The sequence below is a fragment of the Columba livia genome, chromosome 1, assembly GCF_036013475.1.
Source record: "Columba livia isolate bColLiv1 breed racing homer chromosome 1, bColLiv1.pat.W.v2, whole genome shotgun sequence".
In the NCBI taxonomy this organism is placed as follows: domain Eukaryota; kingdom Metazoa; phylum Chordata; class Aves; order Columbiformes; family Columbidae; genus Columba; species Columba livia.
This window is the reverse complement of record NC_088602.1, coordinates 208781800-208804867: the sequence shown is the minus strand read 5'-3', so window position 1 is coordinate 208804867 and position 23068 is coordinate 208781800. Positions and strand designations below refer to the sequence as shown.

The window sequence follows — 23068 nt, the reverse complement described above, 5'->3', positions numbered from 1 at the left end:
AAGGAAAGACTTAGGAGTATATGCTGTTTTTCTGACTGTAGTGTTTCCACCTCCTAAAAAAGAAAAGGAAAAATGATTTGCAGCAACTTTCTCTTTGGTTTTCTCCTCCCAGGATTATTTGTCTCTGTCTATTTAGTCCACCCAGGGTGTCAGTTAGTTTGGTCTCCAGCAGAGAACACCAGATCTGGCTAATGGTGTGAATTAGCAGAACAACTTTCCACCTTTCCCCAAAGTCTTGTGGCCCCAGGGGCACCACCTGGGTCTGTGGAGCAGCTGAGCGCCTCCCACCCTGCAAGTCCAAATTATAAGAGAAAACCCACTGGATGATCTTATCAGTGTTTTGCATGTCTTAGAAAATAATTACAACTAGAAAGGCCGGGCACAAGAGCCATTGTGCTTTTTAAATGCATTTAATTTGTCTTCAAAAGCAATACTAAGGGCTGCCTTGCTGGCAGGTATGACTAAGGGGAAAGCCTGTAGCTCATGGGACCATGAAGCAGTTTGTCCCTAATGACTAACCAGGCAGAGGGATGAAGACTTTGGTCTGTAGAAGTCTCTGTGCAGTGTACGGCTCCATCCTGGTGCAAGAAATAGGAGCTGCAGAGCTGCAGGAATGCTCTGGCTCAGGTCCTAAGAGCATCTGCAGCTCTGCCAACCTCTGAGCATCTCTGAGTTATTTTTCTACAACAGGATGGTGGAGATGTGTCTTGACTGAGAGGCAAAGGCGAGTGAAAGTGTGCACATGGCACACATGCCTTCTGTTAGGATGGCAACCCTGTAGTAGCATGATTGTTTTTCCACACTGTGCGCAGCAAAAACAAAGAGCTTGCAGGTAGAGCACTGCTGGTGGATGAAAGATTGGACATGATCCGGCAATGTGCGCTTGCAGCCCAGAGGCCAATCGTATCTTGGGCTGCACCACAAGGAGCCTGGGCAGCAGGTGCAGGGAGGTGACTCTGCCCCTCTGCTCTGCTCTGGTGAGACCCCCCTGCAGTGCTGGTCCAGCGCTGGGTCCTCAGCACAGGACACACATGGACCTGCTGGAGAGGGGCCAGAGGAGCCACAGGAATGATCCGAGGCTGGAACAGCTCTGCTGGGAGGACAGGCTGAGAGAGTTGGGGTGTTCAGCTGGAGAACAAAAGCTCCAGGAAGACCTTATTGCACCTTTCCGTACTTAAAAGGGGATGATAAGAAAGATGGGGACAGACTTTTTATCAGGGCCTATAGCGATAGGACAAGGCGTGATGGTTTTAAACTAAAAGAGGGGACTTTCAGGCCAGTCATGAGGAAGAAATTTTTTACACTGAGGGTGGTGAGACACTGGCCCAGGTTGGCCAGAGAGGTGGTGTATGAAACATCCCTGGAGACATCCCAGGCCAGGCTGGACGGAGCTCTGAGCAACCTGAGCTGGTGAAGATGTCGCCTGGACTGGATGAGCTTGGAAGGTCCCTTCCAACCCAAACCTGCTTGACCCTTCTTGTACCTGGTCTGTCCAGGTCCATGGACCTCTTGGTCTGTGCTCAGGCTCTCCTAAATTTTCCGGGCTTGAAATTAACCCTCCTAACCTTGGACATTTAGGGACAAATCCTGGAGGTGGTGGAGTGAGTCTGGGCTTGGTTTGACCATGCCCTAGCAAGGCAGAAGAGCCCTCAGCATCTTGCTGCAGAGGTGGAATAGGACTTCACCCTGCTGCAGAAGGTCTTTACAGAATGTGGCCTGAGCAGGTTGCTTTAGGTCCAGAATGGCAGACCTGGGATTTAATCATGATCTTTTGGGTTCCAAACCAGGGTCTTCATCTCATCCTCAGGAGACCTGGGCTTTGCTCTGCTCTCTGACAGGCATGTGTCTAAGCCTCACTTTTGTCTCTGCAAGGTAATGTCTCAGCCTCACAAAGGTGTTGTGAAGTTTAATTAGCTCCAGGCAAAGCCCTTTGAGATCCTCAGATGAGAGATGCTATAGAAGCACAAAGTATTAATTTAACACTATTAAAATAATTGGTTAGTGGATGGTGAACAGAGGGTTAGTGTTAGCGGTATTTATTCTTAATGGGAGATGAGGAGGAAATAGCATTCCTCATGGTTCAGCGGTAGGACCAGTTTCTTAGTGTTCGTACTAATGGTTTGGACAGTAGCAGGATGCTTGTGATTGTTAGAGATGCAGCTGATAATGAAATAGCAGGTGTTATTGAGACGTACAGTGAAGCACTGTGTCTGCACCATAATCTTATGCAAATAAGTTCAGGAGTGGAATATGCTCTTTTAGGTGTCTTAAGTGTAATGCAATGCCACTGGGTAGGAGTTACGCACCAGCTAATTATAACATGAATAGCATTGAATTAGGTTATATGGCAGTGGAAAGTGATCTCCGCATATTGACAGACCCAGCGCGTTAGAGTTACTGATATTTTATTAAAGCGAGACAGTTATTGGCAGTACGAGGTATTTTTTTTTCTGCATAAGCTGTAATAGAAGCACCAGATGCGAGTGCATCAGAGTCACAGCGATCTTCCCAGGGCCCAAAGTACACGCCGACTCTCAACAGAGACAACACAAATAATTAGCTGGGGTTGGGATATTTCATTATCCCTTTCACAGTCCAGCTGCCATTTGCAGGCAGCTGCCTTCCAGGTGACCACTTTTCTAAGGCAGGCACTTGTGTCTGGAAGTACTTATTAAAAGTCCCATTTGCCTGTATTTAAAATTTGCTGAACTTACTTTTTGGGCTGTGATGTCCCCTCTGGGCAGCTGCCTTCATCGACTGGGTGCTTTGCCATGTTTGTTCCTGTGTTTCAGCCAACACCATTCAAGGATTTGAGAGGCCGATGCTGGAGGCCAATACTTTGCTCTGCACATGCTGAAACAATTTTCTTTGCTGCTTCCCCCCACTTTTGGGGGGAGGGCAGAACATTTTTGGCAGTGCAGAAGAAGACTGGAGGGAGAAGGTCTGCAGCTTTTTTTCAGCCTCCCTGAAAATCCACCACGTTTTGCATCTGAAGAACCTCAGTTGCAGGTGCTGGGCAGACCCATAGGATGCTCCACATGCTCCAGCTCTGGATAGATAAGGTGGTCAAGACAGTGGAGATGGGGGAAACCAAAAGGCCTTGGAGAAGAGCCCCCATCACTCCTTTCTGCACAGACAAAACTGTAAAACCCACTGACAGGCAACTCCACTCCTTTAGTCTTGACTTATGCAGCAGCTGGGATCAGTTACCTGGGATGAATTATGCTGCCAACTCAAGGACGGGGTCTGTGATGTTGACTCCAGAGCCTGAACCCTGCTGGGTTTTGTTCACCTCGGCAGAGCTCTCTCAACATCAAACTCGAGTACCAGGCACAGTTAGGTGTTTTGGGGATTTTCCTCCTTTTGTTTTAAATTGAAAAATTGCATTGAAAAAGTCAGACAGTCAAAATCAAAACTTAGGAAGTGACAGAACTGAGGTCATCCATGGAGAAAAAAGAATAATAACGTGAGATCCTTTAATTAAAGTCTGGCTTGCAGCGTGTGAGTGCAGGGAGCAGATTTAGGAGTGCAGAAGCTACTTTCCATCTGGCAGTACCTAATTCTTGAGAGCTTGACATTGCAACCTTAACTCTATATTAAAACCAGGCTTAGTTTGGTTTGGTTTTTCATTGTTTCATTATTTGGATAGCAACACACCTTTCAATAGATATGAAGGCCATAAGACACATCAGTCTAATATAGAGTGAGTTTCTGGTGTGAAGAGTTACATGTCTTGAATGTGCATGACCAGTAAACAGCAAGATAATGTGTTGATTATTATATTCCTGCTCAGTGATGAGATTGGGAATACAAACTAGGTTCTTAGATGCTTAATCTATACCCATGTGTTGTCCTCCTGTGTTGGATGTGTTTTCAACCTGCTGTGCTATTACACTTAGAGTCATAGAATCATAGAGTAGTTTGGGTTGGAAGGGACCTTCAAAGCTCATCTAGTCCAACCCCCTGCCATGAGCAGGGACACCTTCACCCAGATCAGGTTGCTCAGAGCCCCATCCAGCCTGGCCTTGAATTTCTCCAGGGATGGGGCATCTACCACTTCCGCCACTTCCATCACTTCTGTCACTTGAACTGAGCGTAAGTATCTGCCTATTTAATTTTAGAAAATCCAGATATTTCTGTCATGCTACAGCTGGACGAAATAAATGGGAGGTAGCAGGACATCTTGAAGAATTCAGGCATTTGTGTTTTAGCACTGAGCCCAAAAGGGTTTCCTTCCAAGCTCTTCTCAGAAGAGGAGTTCTCACGCCCTGCAGATCTTTGATGGGTTTGCTGTGCATATTTGTTTTGTAGAAGTGGTTACAAAAATCTCAGGTCAGCATTTTGCCATGGCTTTTATTCCACGATAGGGGACTTAACAGTTTTGGGATCAGTTAACTGGCTATTCGTCCAGCCCTCTGGAGACTGCGCATTTAAAATTCCTGATCCAGCATGTGGCAGCGCTAGAGGAGACTTAATGGGATTAAGACTCCAAGGGAACTCAGAGTGGGAGCTGCAATGCTGAGAGCATGCTGAGAATGGCAGAGATCTCCCTTTATGATTCCTGCCACTGGAAATACAAATCTTTCCTCTACCAAAAAAAAGATGAAGCAATTAGAGTTTGAAATTGTGGCGCCCATTTTATTTAGTCTCAGCACTAGAGAGAAGCTAAGTCCTAAAGTTTTAGGCTAGCCCCTAAGCTTGATAACATTCAGGATCAGCCACATACTGGTTTGCTTTTGCATGTGTTGCCTTAGATTAGATCCCTGTCTGCAAATCCCCATGAATATAGGCACAACCTCTGCTCTGGGGAGCAAAGGCATTGAGGGGTGATCTTGGAGCGAACCGTCCAGTAGCTCTCACAACCAAGACTCTGAAGTCTGGGAGTGGGTGAATAATTTAACATCCGTACTTAGTCTTTATAGCTGATTTTAATGGGGGGTAATTGCACTGCTAATAACAAAATCCATTGAAGACACCCTGTGCAAGTCCATAACATTAGCTTAATGGCAAAAGGTAATTGGCATGCAGTTGGAGCTGTCCTTTTGTATTAACCCTCTGGATTTCCAGGCAGATGTCTTCCTTGAAGTGATGGCCTTGGTAGCGTATGTGGAGTAAAATACAGATGTGTTTTATGCGAAGCAAATGCAAATATGGATTGAAACAGGGTGCACCGCTATTAGTTCATATTACTGGGTTGTGTGTACACTGGACAGATGAAACCAGAGATGGTGACAGTGCTGAAAGCACAAACAATAATTAGTGTGTGGTGTAAAAGCTTCGTAGGCTTGTGTAGCCCAGGTGCTGTGTACCCAGCAACTTCACTGATCTCTCACTAATTGGGAGCACTACAGTTTTTAAGATTCCAACCCTGGGCACCTCTAGTCAGGCTCTGTCAAACCAGATGCCAAAAAACCCTCAACTTGCTTGGGACTAATTAGCAGCTGCTGGGCAAGGGATGAGAAGGCTGCCTCCCTCCAGCATCTCAGAGGCACCATAGATTTGCAGTCTCCACAGCAAGGCCAAAGAGCATGGACTATGCAGAACTACTCTGAAAGGACATCTCTGTCTAAGATGTCCCACTGCCCTTGGACAGGACAGTTTTCAGGGCTGCCAGGGGAAGGTTACGCTATGCTAGCTATGGGGGTAGAGAGACAAAGCGTCTCTAGAGCTGTGTATTCTACCTAAGAGATGTGGCTTAGACCCAGCACCCTTCCTCCTTCCGTGGTGTCCTTGCAATTCTCCAGCCTGCTGAGCAATCCCGTGGCTGCTAGTACTGGTCAGAGCACCCCAGGGCATGAGCAGGGTTTTGTGGCTAGTGCAAAGGGCATGATGTTGACTTGCCATCCAAAATGATGATCCCACCCACAAGGAGAAGCTTCTTTACTTTGAGGTGCCAGAGCCTGGCCCAGGCTGCCCAGAGAGGTTGTGGAGTCTCCTTCTCTGGAGACATTCAAACCCGCCTGGACACATTCCTGTATGATCTGCTCTGGTGAACCTGCTTCAGCTGGTGTGTTGGACTAGTTGATCTCCAGAGGTCCCTTCCAACCCCAAACATTCTGTGATTCTGTGGAAAGGTGATGGAACAACTCATGTCCCAGGGTTCTCCTCATCATCACAGCATAGTTTTGTGTTAACTGTGTCCCTCTCTGTTCCCGTTTGCCCAGGTGCACGAGGAAGGAGCGATGTGAACGCTCCAGCGAGCCTCGGAGATTCGCCTCGGAGATGAAGCAGTGCGTCCGGCTTACCGTGCATCCCAACAACATCTCTGTCTCCCAGTACAACGTATTGGTGAGGAATATTAATCCTTTCCCCCCGCTCCTCAGGTTTAATCTGCCCATGCAGTCTGACAGACCCAAGTATGTGCAACCTGGATTGGGAAGGACTGGCAGCCTGATGCAAGATGTTCTCCAGAGTCCACTAACTTCCCCAGCTACTTTCCTGGCACAGAGGAAATATTTGCCATGGGAGGACATTTTGGCCTTGGTTATCCCCTATTTAAAAGTGTGGAAAGAGGCTTCCCTGTTTGCTATGAGTAACCAAAGGCAGGTCTGAAGGGACTCTGTGCCCTGCAAGTGTTTTGTGTACCCAGCATAGTTGTTTACTTCCCTGGGAGAGAGTTTTGCTTCTGGCTGGGCATGGACTTCAGGCAAGGGACATTATCATGGTTAGAAATTATCTTTTAGAAGGACTAGTGAGGAATACCATGAGTTATGTCAGTAGGCTCCAAGTTCCCATCACCTTGGGTTGAAATGTCTACTTTTTAAGCCACCGAGAACTCCACCCCACTCCAGCTACAGCACTAAGTATGCAGAGCAGAGATGCAGGATTCTGTGCAGAGGAACCTAACGCTGCTGATGTTCATGCTATCTCTTGTGACTTTCCTCAGCACAAGGTTTAATCTTTATTGCCTCAAGCTACTCAAGTCGGCAGCCAAGGATGACAGCAGTACCTTATGTGGTGAGATCTCAACATGTTCCAAGAAAGCCACAGAGACTGATTTTGTTCAGGCTCTGAGGGATCTGTCATTTTGGCCATACTAATTTGGGCTGGAATTAAGCTGATCACCCAGGCCCCAAAAGCTCCATATCTAGATGAGCTAGCCATTAGGCCCACACCTTGAAAGGTCTTAAATGGTGTTGTGCAAGGTGTAGCTGCCAGACATCTTCCAGGTGACAGTTTTTGGAGTGATAGAGTTTCTTCAGCAATAATGAAATCAGCCTTTCAAAGCCTGCATGTCCAATCACTGCTGCTTTGTTTCAGCCTCTTAACTTTGCTGTGACTTTACTTTCCTAGGCTTCAAACAAAACTGATCTGAGACATCTTGAGTCCTTTGTTCTTCTGGGAGTTCAAGGTTTCTTTTTCTTATTCTCTCAGTAGTGGTTGAATCCTTTCATGTTGGAATAAATCCTGGGGGACTAGCTGGCTCAAGGCGATTTAAATTGATAACATAATAAAAGACCTTTACCTCTAGGTTACGCAAGCAGGGCAAGGCAACCCAGAGCTGCTGGGATCAGAAATTGCCATTGTATGATTGTTTCTCAGTAATCTGCATTAACATTTCCATGTGAGTCTCAGCCCAGTCCCACATAGACTGGTGTGCTAGCTCATCCAGAGCCACCACAGGTAGTCTCTTGGGAAATTAGGAGGCAAGCACTAATGTATATATGGCTGGTGATGTTCTTACTGCATTCCACTTGGGTTCTAGCAAAGGGTCAATGATATTAAGTTCTTGCCCACAGAGGCAGAGGAGGGATCTGTGTGGCCAGACAACCTTTTAGACTTCGGGTACCAACAGGGACTTGGAAAATTTTGTCTGAATCTGTTTCAGTTTGGGAACTTGGAAAATTGAGTTTGTTTCAGTCTAGGGCTGCTGCTTTGGGATCTCTGAGAAGAGATACTTGTTGGGGGAAGGCTCATTCTTCCTTCGTCACAGTAGCTCCAGAGCAGGCATGTGGAATGTAGGACTTTTTGTCTGTTCAGAGTGTGCACTGGCTCATGATGCTCATTGCCAAGAACTGCTGGTCTATCCATTGGTGTCATCTTCTGCATGGCACACCTACATTCTGCATTGACCATGCTCAGAACTAAATGTTTGTTAAGCAGAATAGTTTTCCCTTCTTCATTGCTAGCAGCGTATTAATAAGCTGGGAGAATGGATTTAGCCTGAGTGCTAAATCCATCTGAATAACCAAAGCTTTACCTACTCCCCATTCAAGACCAAAAAAAATCACGTTTCCCATTGCCATTCTCATAACCTGAAAATGAACATACTCTCACAAAGGCTTTATGTCAGCCAGGGCTCAGGCCTGTCTGCTGAGCCTTTCTCTCTGGTGGTGCCTAGTGTGAAGAAATAGCTCCAAGCCTTCTCTAGGCGAGGAAAACACAGTGTGGGGGGAGCAGTAAGCATTACGTTTTGTTATCATCCTCTCCTGCTTTGTCACCTTGATTGACCTCCTCTGTTCTTTGTGCTGGTAGAAACAACACTTCAGCATGCATTTGTGTGTCCTTTCAGCAGCTGTCACCTCCAATGAGGCTTCCGATAGCTCATGGAGGAGGCAAGTGTGGGGACCATCTGCATTTGTGCCTGTGTCAAGTGTTTGGTCACAAAACCACTAAACTTATACTAACTACTAGGTCATCAGCAGGTGCTAGAAGTGGCCTAGGATGCCTGTCTGTGTTCAGACATGGTCTGGTGGGTTGGGCAGGACCCTCAGTGATGGAGAACAGCCATGTAGGACCTTCTCTGGTCTGGGAAGTTAGCAGCAGAACAGCATAGAAGAAAGACGGGGACAGACTTTTTAGTAGGGCCTGTTACAACAGGACAAGGGGTGACCGTTTTAAACTAAAGGAGGGGAGGTTCAGGTTAGACATGAGGAAGAATTTTTTTACAATGAGGGTGGTGAAACACTGTCCAAGGTTTCCCAGAGAGGTGGTGGATGCCCCTTCCCCGGAGACATTCAAAGCCAGGCTGGACGGGGCTCTGAGCAACCTGAGCTGGTGAAGATGTCCCTGCTCATGGCAGGGGGGTTGGACTAGATGCACTTGGAAGGTCCCTTCCAACCCAAAGTATTTTATGAGGGTTCTTCTCCCAAGAATGAACTTCGTGGAAACCAGCCATAAGATTCCTTCATGACCATGGGCAATGAGGTAGCAATGCCAGTGGGTGTTATGAATGACAAAAACATGGGCAAATTTCTTCTTCACAGTTTTTTTTAATGTATGGAGCCCTAATACAGCATGCCCCCAGGGCCAACTGCATCTTTGGTGGGATGGGCAGGAGAGTTTTGCTGTGCCTCTAGAGACAGCATATTTTATTTTTTTTTTTGTGGTGGACTGAAGGCTGTAACTAGACTCTCCTTACACAGGAACTTGGTGACAGAGCGCTCCCCCATCTGCTGATGCTAGGAGAGCAGGCCGTAGAGAGTTAGACTGGAGCGCTACAGTTTCTCTGTAGTCTGCAGAGTGCCTCTTGTGAGTAGTAGTCACCTTCCTCAGAAACCGCGTGCCTTGGGGCCACCCAAGCCCTGGTCTTCACAGCTGGCTCCAAAGACTCCCCGCTTAACCTGACACTTGCATGAGAGATAGTGAGCACTCCCTCCTCTTCACTGACCCAGCCAGCCAGCATTGGGATGCAGTTGTCCCTGCATAGTCACCTACCACTTGTGTTGGCATCAGCATCTCATCCCCTACCCCCTCCGCACACACATCCCTCTCCTGAATCGCTGCTTTCTGTTGAAGGAGGATGCTCTCTCTAGCAAGAGGCTCTTTGTCCGACCTCTCCAGTGTAATTCTCTCCTGCTGGTCCAGCTCTGTGGTTCGGCTTAGTATTGTCTTTTTTTTTTTTTTTTTCCTATCTCTTCTTCCCTCCCTCCATCTTTGCTTGCAGCTGGTCTTGGAGACCTACAATGTCCCCGAGCTATCAGCAGGAGTCAACTGCACCTTTGAAGACCTTTCAGAGATGGATGGCTTGGTGGTGGGCAGTCAGATCCAATGCATCTCGCCAGCTGCCAAAGAGGTGCCCCAGATCATCACAGAGAACGGTGGGTATCCCACAGCTCTTCCATCTCCACAACTTCTCCCTCCTTTCCTCACCTCACACCCCTGTGTCTCTCCTTTGGGACAAAGCAGAGTTTGGCTCATGGGAGCCTGAGGACAAGGTATCCAAAGCACAGGGAGATGGTGGAATGCTGCGCTGGTGCTCACTGATGGAGCTGCATGACAGCACACCATAGCATGAGCTGTCTGAATGTATGTGTGTTTACGTGTCCACACGTGTTCAGCTGCAATACCAGGACCTGCATCAAGGTGCTTATATATGTGACTGTGTTTTCAGACTGCCACCGAGTGGCAGTTGCATATATCTAGCAAAGACAAGAGGTGGATGTGGGATATTTGCTCACCTTTTGCCGAGGCTGGTGTTACACAACCCAGAGAATGAGACCGTATGTGCTCTTAACACATCCCATCCTGTGCAGCAGGCGGAAAGTCCTGCAGACCCAAATGATCATGTCTGTAATTTCATCCTGCTCCTCACAGATTTGCATCTGCGTGCTTAGTTCCTTGTCCTTGTCCCTGGCCTTTAGTTGTTCCAGGTTTGTTACTGGCTCTCTCTCCCAAAGTGACCCAGCACAGAAAAATACCTCGTCCCCAAGGATGGTCCCCTCACCCAAAACTTCCTGCCCCTTTGCTTTTCCCCTTTCCTAACAACTTTTCCAGGCACTTTCGAGAGCACCTGCGGCTCTTTACGGGGACTTAATTTAAAACTGTCAACCCTGCTGATCACCCCAAGAGGTGCAGAGAGGATGTTGCCATTTTTTATTCTTGGCTTCCTGTGAAATTTTACTGCAAAGTTGGTCTCTGAGGATTCTCAGGCCACAGAAAATGAAGTGACATAAACCGTCCCCATCATCTCCCCCTTGCCCTCCCCAAGCTGCACACAGCTGCCTGTCCTCTCCAAAACAAGCCCCTAAAGGGCTGTTATCATTTTCAGGTAGTTATCAGTCATGTTTGCCTACCAAGATAGACGCCAGAAGCTATTTCCTTGCTATGGACATCTGTCCCAGGCCAGGCTATAATCAACCAGCAAACAAAAATAGCAGTGGAAGCTGGAGGCAGGACGAGAGAGGGAGATTTATGTGAAGTGTGGTTTCCAGAGAATCTGGGCACCTGTGTCTTGTATCAACTTCAGCACCTGGTGCTCTGCACCTCTGCAAAGCCCAAGTCCACCATGGATAGTGCCAGAAGCTGGATTTGAACCAAAGGGATGTGTGGCTCTGTAGCACATCTGATCCCTAGAGCCATCCAGTCCTCACATCCTGTTTTAAAATATATGCAAGACACTGGCAAAGTTGTTAAATACGACACAGTTAACAGAGCTGTCAAAGCCGGCGGCAGCAGATGGGCAGCAGAGTCGAGCACTGGCAGCAAAATGTGTTTAGTGAAGTGCGTGGGGTGTGTGCGTCTGTATGTATGTGTGTGTGTGTGCTTGTAAGCGGGCGAGTGTGCACACGCTGCAATGACTTGTCAAGTTTGCTTTGGCCTGATTGATTAATGAATCTTTCAGGTGAGGAGGAAAATAATAGAGGTGAAAAGGCCAGCCAGGTTGAAATCTTGAATTAAACATGGGTCCCTTCTCCACCCAAATTACTGCAATTACTGCACCCACTCATTACCTACAGCTGATAGGCTCTGAATAGGGCTTTTGGTGTTGTGGGAAGAGAGAAAGGTTGACTGCCCAGCATGGGAGTAGTGGGAGAGGGAAGGAGGAGATGGTGTGCAGGAGCTGAGATGCAGGTTTTGCTGTGGATGGGTCTGTTATGGAAATGGATTGGTCCTTCTGGAAGTGCAAATGGCTCATGGATGTCCCTCACACTGAGTTCTTTGTAGCCAGAGGTTTGGCTGAATGGAGCTCGGGATGAATCGAGTGAACCTGGAGGAAGTGTTCACTTGGGAATCTCCCTGTTTCTCAGCATTTCCCAGGCTGAAGATAGGGAGCACCTATCTTGTCCTCACTGGTATGATATATTCTCCTTGCTCATTCCTCCATCCTGTTTGTCAAGGTATAAACTCTCTTTGGGGGCAGGATCTGGAGGTGGCCTTCTTCAGGCATGGTTGTCCTGGATATTGGGTCCTATTCAGAGATGTTAAATAATGGAGGAAGGAGAAAGTAGATGTTTCTTTATTCCCTCAGGAAAGCAGGTTTGTTCATCCTTCAGGCAGCACATGCACAGGCCACCAGTGTTTGGGTCCGGCAATCAAATCTCCCGCAGGCCCCTTCCTTCTATGAACATTAATTGAACCAGCAGCAAGGAAGCACTTTAAGAACATTTGAATTACCTCCTAAGTCCAGACATCTACATCCTCCCTTTGAGCTTAGCTTTTCTACTTGGTGACTTCTGTCACCATATTTTTGTAATTAGTGAGGTATGCTCTAAACTTGTCATCATCCAGACCAAACTCTGCTCCCAGGTATGATAACTTCTAGTGGTGAAGACATACTCTATCACGCCAGTACCATAAGAGGGGTCAGATGTACCTGTTGGAGAACCAGGCTCTAGAAGGATTTTATTGTACTTCTTACAGCTACTGAGGATAGAATAGCCAACGTACTGTGGGACAACTCCAGGTTCAGACTGGTGGGATGGCCAACACGACTTAACTAGACTAACAAAACAGTCACACACTGATCTGTCTATTTTTTTTCCCATAGGAGATCATCACATTGTCCAGCTACAGCTCAAGTCCAAGGAAACGGGTATGACCTTTGCCAGCACAAGTTTCGTCTTCTACAACTGCAGCGTCCACAACTCGTATGTTCATTTCCTTTGATATCTGCTTTTCATCTCACCCCTGGATCTGCCACAGAACCCACTGCTGTTTGGGACATATGTTACTCAGGGAACTGGTTAGGTGTGGAGATGACCAGGGGTCAGAGTCACCTGGGCAATGGTCAGCATGGTGGGGGTCCCTTCTGGGAAGACCCAGAGTAGTATAGTGGCCATTTGTTCTGATGATTACCCTCCTTTACAGGAAGGCAATTTCTTGAAGAGTGGTGCATCCTCATGAGTCCTTCATGTAGGGGAACATCCCATCAGTGGGAGTTTGTCAGGGAACAGAGTAAAAAGCAAGGCATGACCTCAGCAAATGACCTTCTTATCTTCCTATTAAGCACTTCCTTGTGGATGGCTGGATCCTGCCCCCACACATGCACCTTCAACCCTCATCCATGCTGTCAGCCCCACCAGTTGGAGCCTGCCCCAAGTGCTTAGCATGGTCTTGGGCCCTCAGATTTGGAAAGACAGGTGTTGCTTGTTACGGCATGATGTGAACTGAGCAGGCAGCACACAACTGATTCCTTCAAGGCCATCCTTTCCATCCTGCCAGCTCCTTTCCTGCCCTGCGCCCCATTCTTGTGGTGTTTGGCTGTCACTTGGGGCTGCTCAGGAGCTGCCCCACCAGAGCAGGTCTGCAGCTTTCCCACAGAAAGATGCTCTTCCATCATGTTGATCCACCCCTGGGGAAGGCTGGGAGGCTCTGTCCCCACCACTGAGCCATCAGAAGTGCCAAAAGCAGATAATTACTGCGGCTCAGCAATTCACAAGGAAAGGCAAATACTATTGCTGTGTTCCTGCTGCTTTGACAAACAGTGTCAGAAAGCAAATGTTGGGGGGGAGAGCAGGAGAGATGATGGTGTTAAATATTTATGGCATGTTTTGGTTTCTTACTTGACAAACTATAATACACTATCCATTTTTAATTTGATGTATCAGAGCAAGCACTTCTTACCAATTTGAAGAACAGCTCACTGTACCAGAGCTCAAAGTGGATTGGAGTTGAGCGAGATTTCACAGAGGCAGGGGAGAGGGTGTACATGTCTGTTGGGCTCAGCCAAGCTCTACTGGGGGCAATTCCTTTCACTTTTGCCCATTAAAAACCCAGTGGTACATGGCCAGGAAAATTTCCCCCCCTGCAAAGTCCCCTCCAGACACTTCAGAGTATAATGCAAAACCTTGTAAGAAGGCTCTTTACTACACCCTGAAGAGGTGACTTCCTAAATATGCCCTCTGCTTCTCAGGCAGCTGTTACAATTGTCTTTACATCTCTGCGGAGATAAAGAAAAGAACAATAGATTTAAGATATTTGCAGGAGCTCCATCACCCTAGGCAGAACTCACACTAATAAGCCCATGGTACACAGGGAGACAAAATTCCCTGTTTCATCCTTGTTTTTCTGACCTTTGTGCATCCCGGCTTGAGTTTGGCCTCTGTATCAAGTGTGAGAGTGGGAGGATTAGCCAGAAGGGATTTCTGATGCACTGCCCTCCATGGGCATTACTTCACCCTCCAACCCCTCCCTTTGTCACTTCCTTATGGTGTGGGAAAGACCTTGAGGTTCTGGAGTGAGTTGAAAGAAGGGAATGGAGCAGGGGAAGGGGCTGGAGCACAAGTGTGATGGGAGCGTCTGAGGGACCTGGGGGGTTCAGCTGGAGAACAGGAGCTGAGGGGAGACCTTCTGATCTCTGAACTGCCTGAAAGGAACTTGAAGCCAGGGCGGGTCAGGCTCTGCTCCCAAGGAACAAGCAACAGGTTGAGACGAAATGGCCTCAGGTTGCACCAGGGGAGGTTTAGGTTGGATAGTAGGAACAATTTCTTCCCAGAAAAGGTTGTTGGGCATTGGAACAGGCTGCCCAGGGCAGTGGTGGAGTCACCATCCCTGGAGGTGTTTAAAAGATATGTAGATGAGGTTCTTAGGGACATGGTTTAGTGCCAGTATTGGGTTAATGGTTGAACTTGATGATCTTGAGTGTCTTTTTCAACCAAAATGATTCTATGTGTTCGCACCTTCCAGGGCACTGGTGCAGTTCAGCACAGAGGCAGTGAGGATGTAGTGGTTTCCAGCCAGCCCCTTATCTTGTACTTTTTGTTACACTCAGGATTTTGTCATGGGCAAAAAGAGGAATGCCTCTTATATGTGAAACTGAGAACTTGTTGATAGTCAGTTTAAAAGTTATAACAGGGCAATGGAAATAGAACAATAATTCTTATTACTCTATTTACAATTACATGAATGCAATCTAAATTATCTAATTAATACGAGACACTTGTGATCACAGTGACAACCAGGTCAGGCCATGGCATGCCCAGCACCATCCTGAGACCTGATGCTATTGGGTCACTGCAAAGCCCATGCCCTTCTGTTAGTGATGGCAAAATCAGTGTTCACTGGCGTATATTTACCTCTGGGAAACACTATCAAGGTCTGTTCTGTTGGCTGACAGAGCCCGGCTGGCCAAGTGACTACTTTTTCTCTCCATCTCCAGGTGTTTGTCATGCGTGGAGAGCCCTTACCGGTGTCACTGGTGCAAGTACCGCCACGTCTGCACTCATGACCCCAGCTCCTGCTCCTTCCAGGAGGGACGAGTCAAGCTGCCCGAGGTAGGCAGGTGGGAAGTGGGACATGCACGGCATATGTGAACTGCTGATGTCACCTTTTGGGTAGTGTTCAGTACATTACCTTGGAAAGCCAGTGCAAGCTCCCAGTACCAAGGGATTTTGATTTTGTACCTGGGACACGGCAACCCTGGCTGTACATACAGACTGGGGAATAAGGGCCTGGAGAGCAGCTCTGCAAAGCGGGATCTGGGGTTTCTGGTTGACAGCAAGTTGAACATGAGCCAATAGTGTTCCTGGCAGCCAAGAAGGACCCGTGTCCTGGTGCATCCAGCACAGCATCACCAGCCAGGCAGGGAGGGGATTGTCCTGCTCTGCTCTGCGCTAGAGCGGCCTCACCTGGAGCATTCACTGTGTGCAGGGCTGGCGACACAGGAGAAAAAGGAGATAAAGTTACTGGAGAGTGTCCAGAAGAGGCTACAAAATTGGTGAGAGGTTTGAAGGGGAAGCCGTATGAAGAACAGCTAAAGTCACTTGGTTTGTTCAGCCTGGAGAAGAGGAGAATGAGAGCAGAGCTCATGGGGTTGCAGCTTCATCACAAGGGGAGTAGGAGGGGCAGGGCTGAGCTCTTCTCTTTAGTGACCAGTGACAGAACCCAGGGAATGGCAGGAAGATTTGCCAGGGGAGGGTCAGTTGGACATGAGGAAAAGGTTCTTCACCCAGAGGGTGCTGGAGCACTGGAACAGGCTCCCCAGGGAGGTGTCACGGCCCCAACCTGACAGTGTTCAAGAAGAGACTGGACAACGTCCTCAGACACATGGTGTGAACTGTGGGGTGTCCTGTGCACGGACAGGAGTTGGACTTGATCCTTGTGGGTCCCTTCCAACTCAGGACATTCTGTGAGAGGAATGAAGGGGAAACACTGGACTTGCCATTAGGTGGCCTCTAAAAAGATATCCTAGGCTGCTGAGATCTGAGGAGGATTTAGGGTTATATCCACAGCGTCAGTGGGTTTCAGACGTGCTTCGAACACTTCTGTGGCTTTGTGGGTTTGGTATCTAATGGCCAGTGTACCAAATTGCCTCCAGATGAGGCCAGGGAATGCCTCATTGCCAGTCGCTGAGCTGAACTGGGCCTTAGGGCTTAAGAGAGCTGGCTGCTCTGCTACAAACGCTGTCTGGCTCGTATTGTAACTAATGAGCACTTGCAGACAAGTGGAGCTCAGGAGAATACAAATAGGAAGCCACTTAATTACTTCCTGGTCAGGAACAGTCTGAAAGCATCCTGACCTGTCTGGTAAATGACCTGAGATGGTTCCTTGTTTGCCTGTCCCAAGGGACTTGTGACCATTAAGAGATCTGATATCTGCTGCACCGCTCGGCACGGAAGCAGCTGCTGGACTCTCTGGCAATGTGTGTTGCATTTGGAGGATGAAATCCCCACTGTTCCCTGCATTGCCTGCTGGATCTGGTGTCTGTAATGTGTCCCTTCATGTACCCCCAGCCCATGACCCAGGCAAGCCAGTTTACTGGACCAAATGACACAAAGGAACTGGTGAAGGGTCCGGAGCAGAAATCTGATGGGGAGTGGCTGAGGGACCTGGGGGTTCAGCCTGGAGAACAGGAAACTGAGGGGAGACCTTCTTGCTCTCTGCAACTGCCTGAAAGGAGATTGGAGCCAGGGGGAGTCAGTCTTCCAAATAACAAGTGACAGAATGAAAGGAAACAGCCTCAAGTTGCACCAGGGGAGGTTTAGATTGGATAGTAGGAAAAAATCTGTTCCTGGAAAGGGCTGTGGTGCATTGGAACAGGCTGCCCAGGGAGGTGGTGGAGTCACCATCCCTGGAGGTGTTTAAAAGATATGTAGATGAGGTTCTTAGGGACATGGTTTAGTGCCAGTGTTGAATTAACAGGCCAACTTGATGATCCTAAGGATCTCTTCCAACCAAAATGATTCTATGATTCTGTCACAAATGTGTAGTGTCTTCACACTCCTGTGGCATCCTCCATTCCCTCCCACCCCTTCGTTACGTGCTGCTTGAGATGTCACATATGTGGTGGTTGAGATGTCCTGGAGCAGACATCTTGAACTGCTGTGGCATTGAGACAGGCCATAAATATTCATAAGCAGGGAGAGTTGCCAGTTATTCATCTACCAGGATTCAGCATTTGCTGTAAACCTACTGGAAAGCTTACTGAGGACCTGTATAGTCTTGACACCCTCTACTCCATGGTGAAGTGGTGCAGGAAGACAACCCAGGGTTCAGCTCTTCTGGTTGGCTCTCCCAACCAGACAGGACCTACTCCTTCACATGGAGCCTTGGCAGAGTTTGGCCAGTCCTGCTGGCCATAGGTCTCTGTGCTTTCTACTTCAGGAATTGGAGAGACCTCAACATCTTGCTCAGGTGGCATTCCCCGGGACACTCTGTCTCACCTTCCTGCTGTGCAATGCCACCACCGTTTATCTACTCTGGTAGACTCCTCTGGTGTGTCTCATGTACCAAACACGGGACTCACCTTCTCAGTTCTCAGTAGCCCCCTCCACAAAATGAAGGGCCTACAAATCACAATGTAACTCCTCCCTCAAGCTGTATCACATCCCTGGTATTTCCGACACTTGCTCCCATAAGAAAGGAGATCGCGAGAAGTTCTGTGTCATCCCAGTTCCTTATGAGACAGACGGGGGATTGGCACAGCCCTAGTCTTTCTCTCTGCCAAGGTCCTGGTTTGAAGAACTGGGAAGGAGGCGTTGGACTCATTGTCACCGCTCATTGGGTTTCTTTCTCTCTGAAAGGTATAATCTTCAGACTAGGAGACAGCTCCAATCTGGGGGGACTTTACCTGTCAGCTGAGATTCCTCTTTCTCTCTTCTATCCACTTTAACAGAGGATTTCCTACGGAGTTTCAAATACTCCCCCTCTGATCTTGCAAATCTGCTCTGTGTGATCTGCAAGGCAGCACGGAGAGACACAAACCCAACCTCAGAGGACAACTATTGATCTACAAGGCAATGATAGCATCGTGTGACACACATGTGTCACATTGGTCACTGCTGATGAGGGTGGCAGCCCTCTTGGCTTCTGCAGCAAGATCATCTCTGGGCACCAACTTCTTTCCCATGGGAGACAACATTTGGCACTCAGCTGCTCAGCTCAGGAGCTGGTTTTGTTGTCTACTGCACAGAAGAAACATTTCTCAGCACTGGAATGACTGGACAATATCTGCAAGAATAATGGTCTTGCAAAATTCAAAGCTTTCAGAGATGCTTTCTGCCTAGCAATGTGAGAAATGCCCTGTAGCTTCAGGGTCCTTCTCATTGCTGTCCATGTGTTTTGGCCCTCAAGAACACTAAGGGTGGGGACGGATGGCATCTCAAGTGAATTCTGACAAACACAGATTTATATTTCTTCTGTGACTGCAAAGGTTTTGTCAAATGGCACTTAGAACAAATGCTACATATATCTCCCACACTTCTCTTGAGAAGCTATCTTCTCAGTGACTCATCTCACTGAAATTTCCACTGTCTATTTTTTTACTTTCACTTTTAATTCTTTCCTTTTCTGCCCTGTACCATTGCCTATTCATCGAGTGGGTTCTTTGAACAAAAGAAGCTATTTGGTGTCCCAAAGCCAACCCTGGCTCTTTTTTGCCCATCTAGACTTCCACTAGTTCCCAATGACATAACATGACTCAAAAGGTGAAAAGGACTGAGTGCCATTTCCAGCTTTCCAAATGACATCTTTAGTAGAGCTCAAAACATACCATCACCTTGAGTGGCCCTATTTTTACTGGCCTTCCATCTCCTTCTGCAACGCTCCTTTCCATTCTTTCCTCTACAAGCACTTGGTCCCCAGGAGGATGAGGAGGGGAGGTGTTTGCTACCATCCAGGCATGAGGACCTGCTAAATCAGTAAATCAGTAGGTCTCAAGCAGGTCCTGATGGGAAATTGTACAACCAGCATGGGATGGTTGGACCATTCCATTAGCAGTCCTTCCATGAGTCTGCTGAGCAGATTAGTGTGGCCAGCTTCCAGGATCGTACGGTCTGATTGCACCAAGAGACTCTTTGCCAAGCAAACAAATATTGGCGTTACTCTGTCATATGGACTGGTGCCAGAAACTCCTTCTCTCTGTAATCATCATTGCTGGCATGCCAAGCCTGCTCCCTTCCCCCATACTATGACCTTCATCATCTCTTGCTGATACACCCACCTTCAGGTGATGTTTTTCTCTCTTTGCCTGTACAGCATCTTGCCATTGTGCTGGCTGAGGCTCCCCTGCCTCTCCATCTGGCCTGGACTGCAAATGGATCAATTGAGTTGGTACCCATCACCCCTGGACCAGCCTGGGGCACTTTGAAGAGAGCCTTTTGCCCTTGTGTACTTCTGACTCCACCATTTTCTTAACACATCTCAAAAGTTTTGAGGTTCCCATGGGCTTACCTGACTTTCTTTCAGATCTTTTTCATATGGTCTGAGAAGATCCTGGTTTTTTTTTTACATTTTTATTTCTTGTAGTATGAGTTGCTGATTAATGCAGAGTGCAGGATTTGAGACAGGTCCAGTGGGGCAGCAGAAAGGCTTTGGCCATGACCCACACTATCCAGAAGATAAAATTCAGTTTCTATCTGTACAACCTGTGATCCACCATTCAGGGAGACCTTTGATGGATAGTTGTGATCAGTCAGCCCCAAACTGGGACAGGTCAGCTGTCCTACCACCACCTGGCAAAAATTAAACCAGAGATGGAGAAAGGACAGAAAAAGCACGTCCCTTGTTGTCAACAAGGACCCACGACTTTCTTATTTGTCACTTGTCAAGTGCTCAGTGAATCAGCTTGGTCCATATTGGAGCTGAATCAACTAGTTTGGGAGCCTTGGGAAAGCCCTTGTTTGCTCCTGGTGAAGAACTCCAGTGTGGTCATAAAGCAAGAGTATTTATGATTATGGCACTGAACTCAGTCAAAAAGGGTTGATGATGTCTCGGGATGATTTGCGACTGAAATACTTCACCTTGGCGTATAATTTCCCTTTACAGCATGTTTTCGAAAGCCACGTCCACTAGCTTGAAATATACTGAGCGACTTCTTTCTTTATAAAGGGCAGCTGATATTATTGCTATTGAGGGCGGGAAGGGAAAGTATGAGGAAAAAAATGTATATATTTTAATACTGAAATGGATTGTTGCTGTTGTTATTTTCCCAAAGAGAGCTGGCCAAAAGCAGAGAGAGTTATTCTCAAAGATAGAGAGGAACAGATCAAGCTTCTGGTTTTTTTCTTAGCCATCCTGTCTCTGCCTTTGACATTTGTTTTTGACCCTAGCTAAAGTCATAGTGCAGGCTTAGTGTTGCACCTCAAAGCATCACATTACAGACTTACACACCATGACTTTAACCCTTACTTACTTGACACAATCACCAAGTAAGAGAGTTCAGCTGTTTTCTTCTTTAAATGGGCAAGGCAGTCAACAAGTAGTGGAGGGAAAATAAGGCACAGAGGAATGAAAGAAATTGATCTCAGGATCTCCAGGGTGATAGAAGCTGCAGAAGCAGCACCTCTGTCTCCTAATACCTATAACCCAATACATCTGATTGCATTGTCCATCTCGTCTTTGTACACACCTGCTCTGATCCAGCAGGGTAGTTTTCATGTCAGTGTTTCACAGACATCTGTATAAGGCTGGGTAAGCTGGGGTAGCCTGCTTGAGTTGATGGGATAAAGAATTAAGTCTTCTTTTGTGCCGCCTTCTTCTCTAAGACGAACACTATCTTGTTCTGGGCCTTGCAAGGATTTTAGCTTTGTGTGGGAAAAAAAAAGAGGGAAAAAATGGCAAAAGCCAAAAGCAAGCCTAGATAACAAATCTGTTATCCACTGGGTTCAAAAGATACATAATAATTTAATTACCTTGAAGAAGGTATTCGTTTTTCGCTGCTCAGCCCATTTGCATGTACATGTGTTTTTTTTCCTCTCCCAAACAAGCTTTTTATTGAAAGGATTTTCATCTGCTGCCTAAAATGAGAACAGAAGAGAAGATCTTGCACCAAAGTGTTTTATGTCGACTTGTATGTACTAATGACAGTAAAGCCCACATAAAAGAAACAACTGCTTCAAATATTAATTTGTCAAAAGCTATGGAAAGCCGTGTGAGCCGCATGCTGGTGAGCAGCTGCTGAGGAGCAGAGCGTCAGTTCACCCAGCCCTTGCTTGTGCCTTGTGCTGAACACAGAGCTGTACCGGCAGCCTCTGCAGTGGAGAGCACTGATTTAGCTCTGACTGGCCTCTTGTCCTTCTTGGGGATGGCATTTGTGGGAAACGAGGAAGAATGGAGGAGAAAAAAGAAAGCAGGGAGTGGTAATGACAGCTCAACCTGAACTCGCAGACATCTAGGAGGCAGTTGGACAATGTCCTTAATAACACCCTGTAATGTCTGGTCAGCCCTGAAGCGATCAGGCAGTTGGACTAGATGATCACTGTAGGTTCCTTCCAACTGGAATATTCTGTTCTGTTCTGTTCTGCTCCTCTCTGCAAGTCTCTTCTCTCAAGTAACAACAGAGAGGAGGAGAGGAAATGGCTTCAAGTTTCTCCAGGGGACGTTTAGATTGGATATTAGGAAAAATATCTTCCCGGAAGGGGTTGTCAGACATTGGAACAGGCTGCCCAGGGAAGTGGTGGAGTCACCATCCCTGGAGGGGTTTAAAAGACACATCAATGAGGTTCTTAGAGACATGGTTTAGTGTCAGTGTTGGGTTAACAGTTGGACTCAATGATCTTGAGGGTCTTTTCCAACAAAAATGATTCTATGATTCTATAATGCCAACCCCTCCTCATCATGGACTTCGTAGTAAGCTCAGCAGTGCCCTTCCCCACCCTGCTGGTGCATCTCAGTCTGGCTCAGGGAGGGCTTTGCCACAGGGTCTCAAAAAGCAGGCAGGTTTTTGAGGCCCCAAAGTTTCCTGCTTTATCCTCTTTGCAAGGTGCAGAAGAAAGCACCATGCCCACCTCCTCCCAAAATGCACCCTGGTGGGAATGCCTGAGTGGCTGCACTGGGGAGGGGGTAGAGGACTTCCTGGGCTATGAGGTCATCGTCACGGTCAACTCCTTGCTCCCTTGCATGGACAAACCTTCTGGTGATGTAACTTCAGCTGTTGCTGTGGCAACTGCTCGATTTCCCTCCCGCTCTGATTTCCAGCCTCCCTCAACCTGGCCAGAGAGACAGCTGCTGAAGCATCAGAATAGGGAGGAGAGAAAACCCATCTCTGCTCAAATTAATGTATCTCTCATTTCTCAGGGACTCTAATAACAGTTACAGCGAGGCCAACACCAAAGTGCTGAATCCTTCCTCGCTCGTCGATTATCCACTCACTTATCCTGGCACCTGTCTATCATTAAGGGGAGGGGGTAAGGTGTAGTTTCTATGGCAACTGCAGGCAACCTGCTGCCTTCAAGTGCTCTGAGCAGGCAGGGGGACCGGCAGGAGAGGCGAGGGGATCAGAGGCAGCTCTACACAGGCAGCTGCTGCGGGCAGTGGCAGCCACCCCATGCAGATGGGATCTGGCGTAGCCATGCATGCATTTCACAGCACCTGCTTTTAAGCAGCATGGGGGTCTTTTTGGTGTTTATCATCTATTTAGCTTTTAGAAGTGTTTCCAAGCACGTGTGGTGGAGTTCAGTCTTGTCAACAT

At 47.6% G+C, this 23068-nt stretch overlaps 1 protein-coding gene across 2 annotated transcripts in view; it reads left to right on the top strand.

Moving 5' to 3' along the window:
* Positions 1–23068, top strand: part of PLXNA4 (plexin A4) — a 490888-nt gene that overhangs the window by 364421 nt on the left and 103399 nt on the right. For both annotated transcript variants that reach the window (XM_065049321.1, XM_005509327.3), the window contains exons 6-9: positions 6165–6288; positions 9887–10040; positions 12710–12809; positions 15320–15434. In XM_065049321.1, the coding sequence (XP_064905393.1) occupies positions 6165–6288; positions 9887–10040; positions 12710–12809; positions 15320–15434 (493 nt within the window). The remainder of the gene's footprint in view (positions 1–6164; positions 6289–9886; positions 10041–12709; positions 12810–15319; positions 15435–23068) is intronic.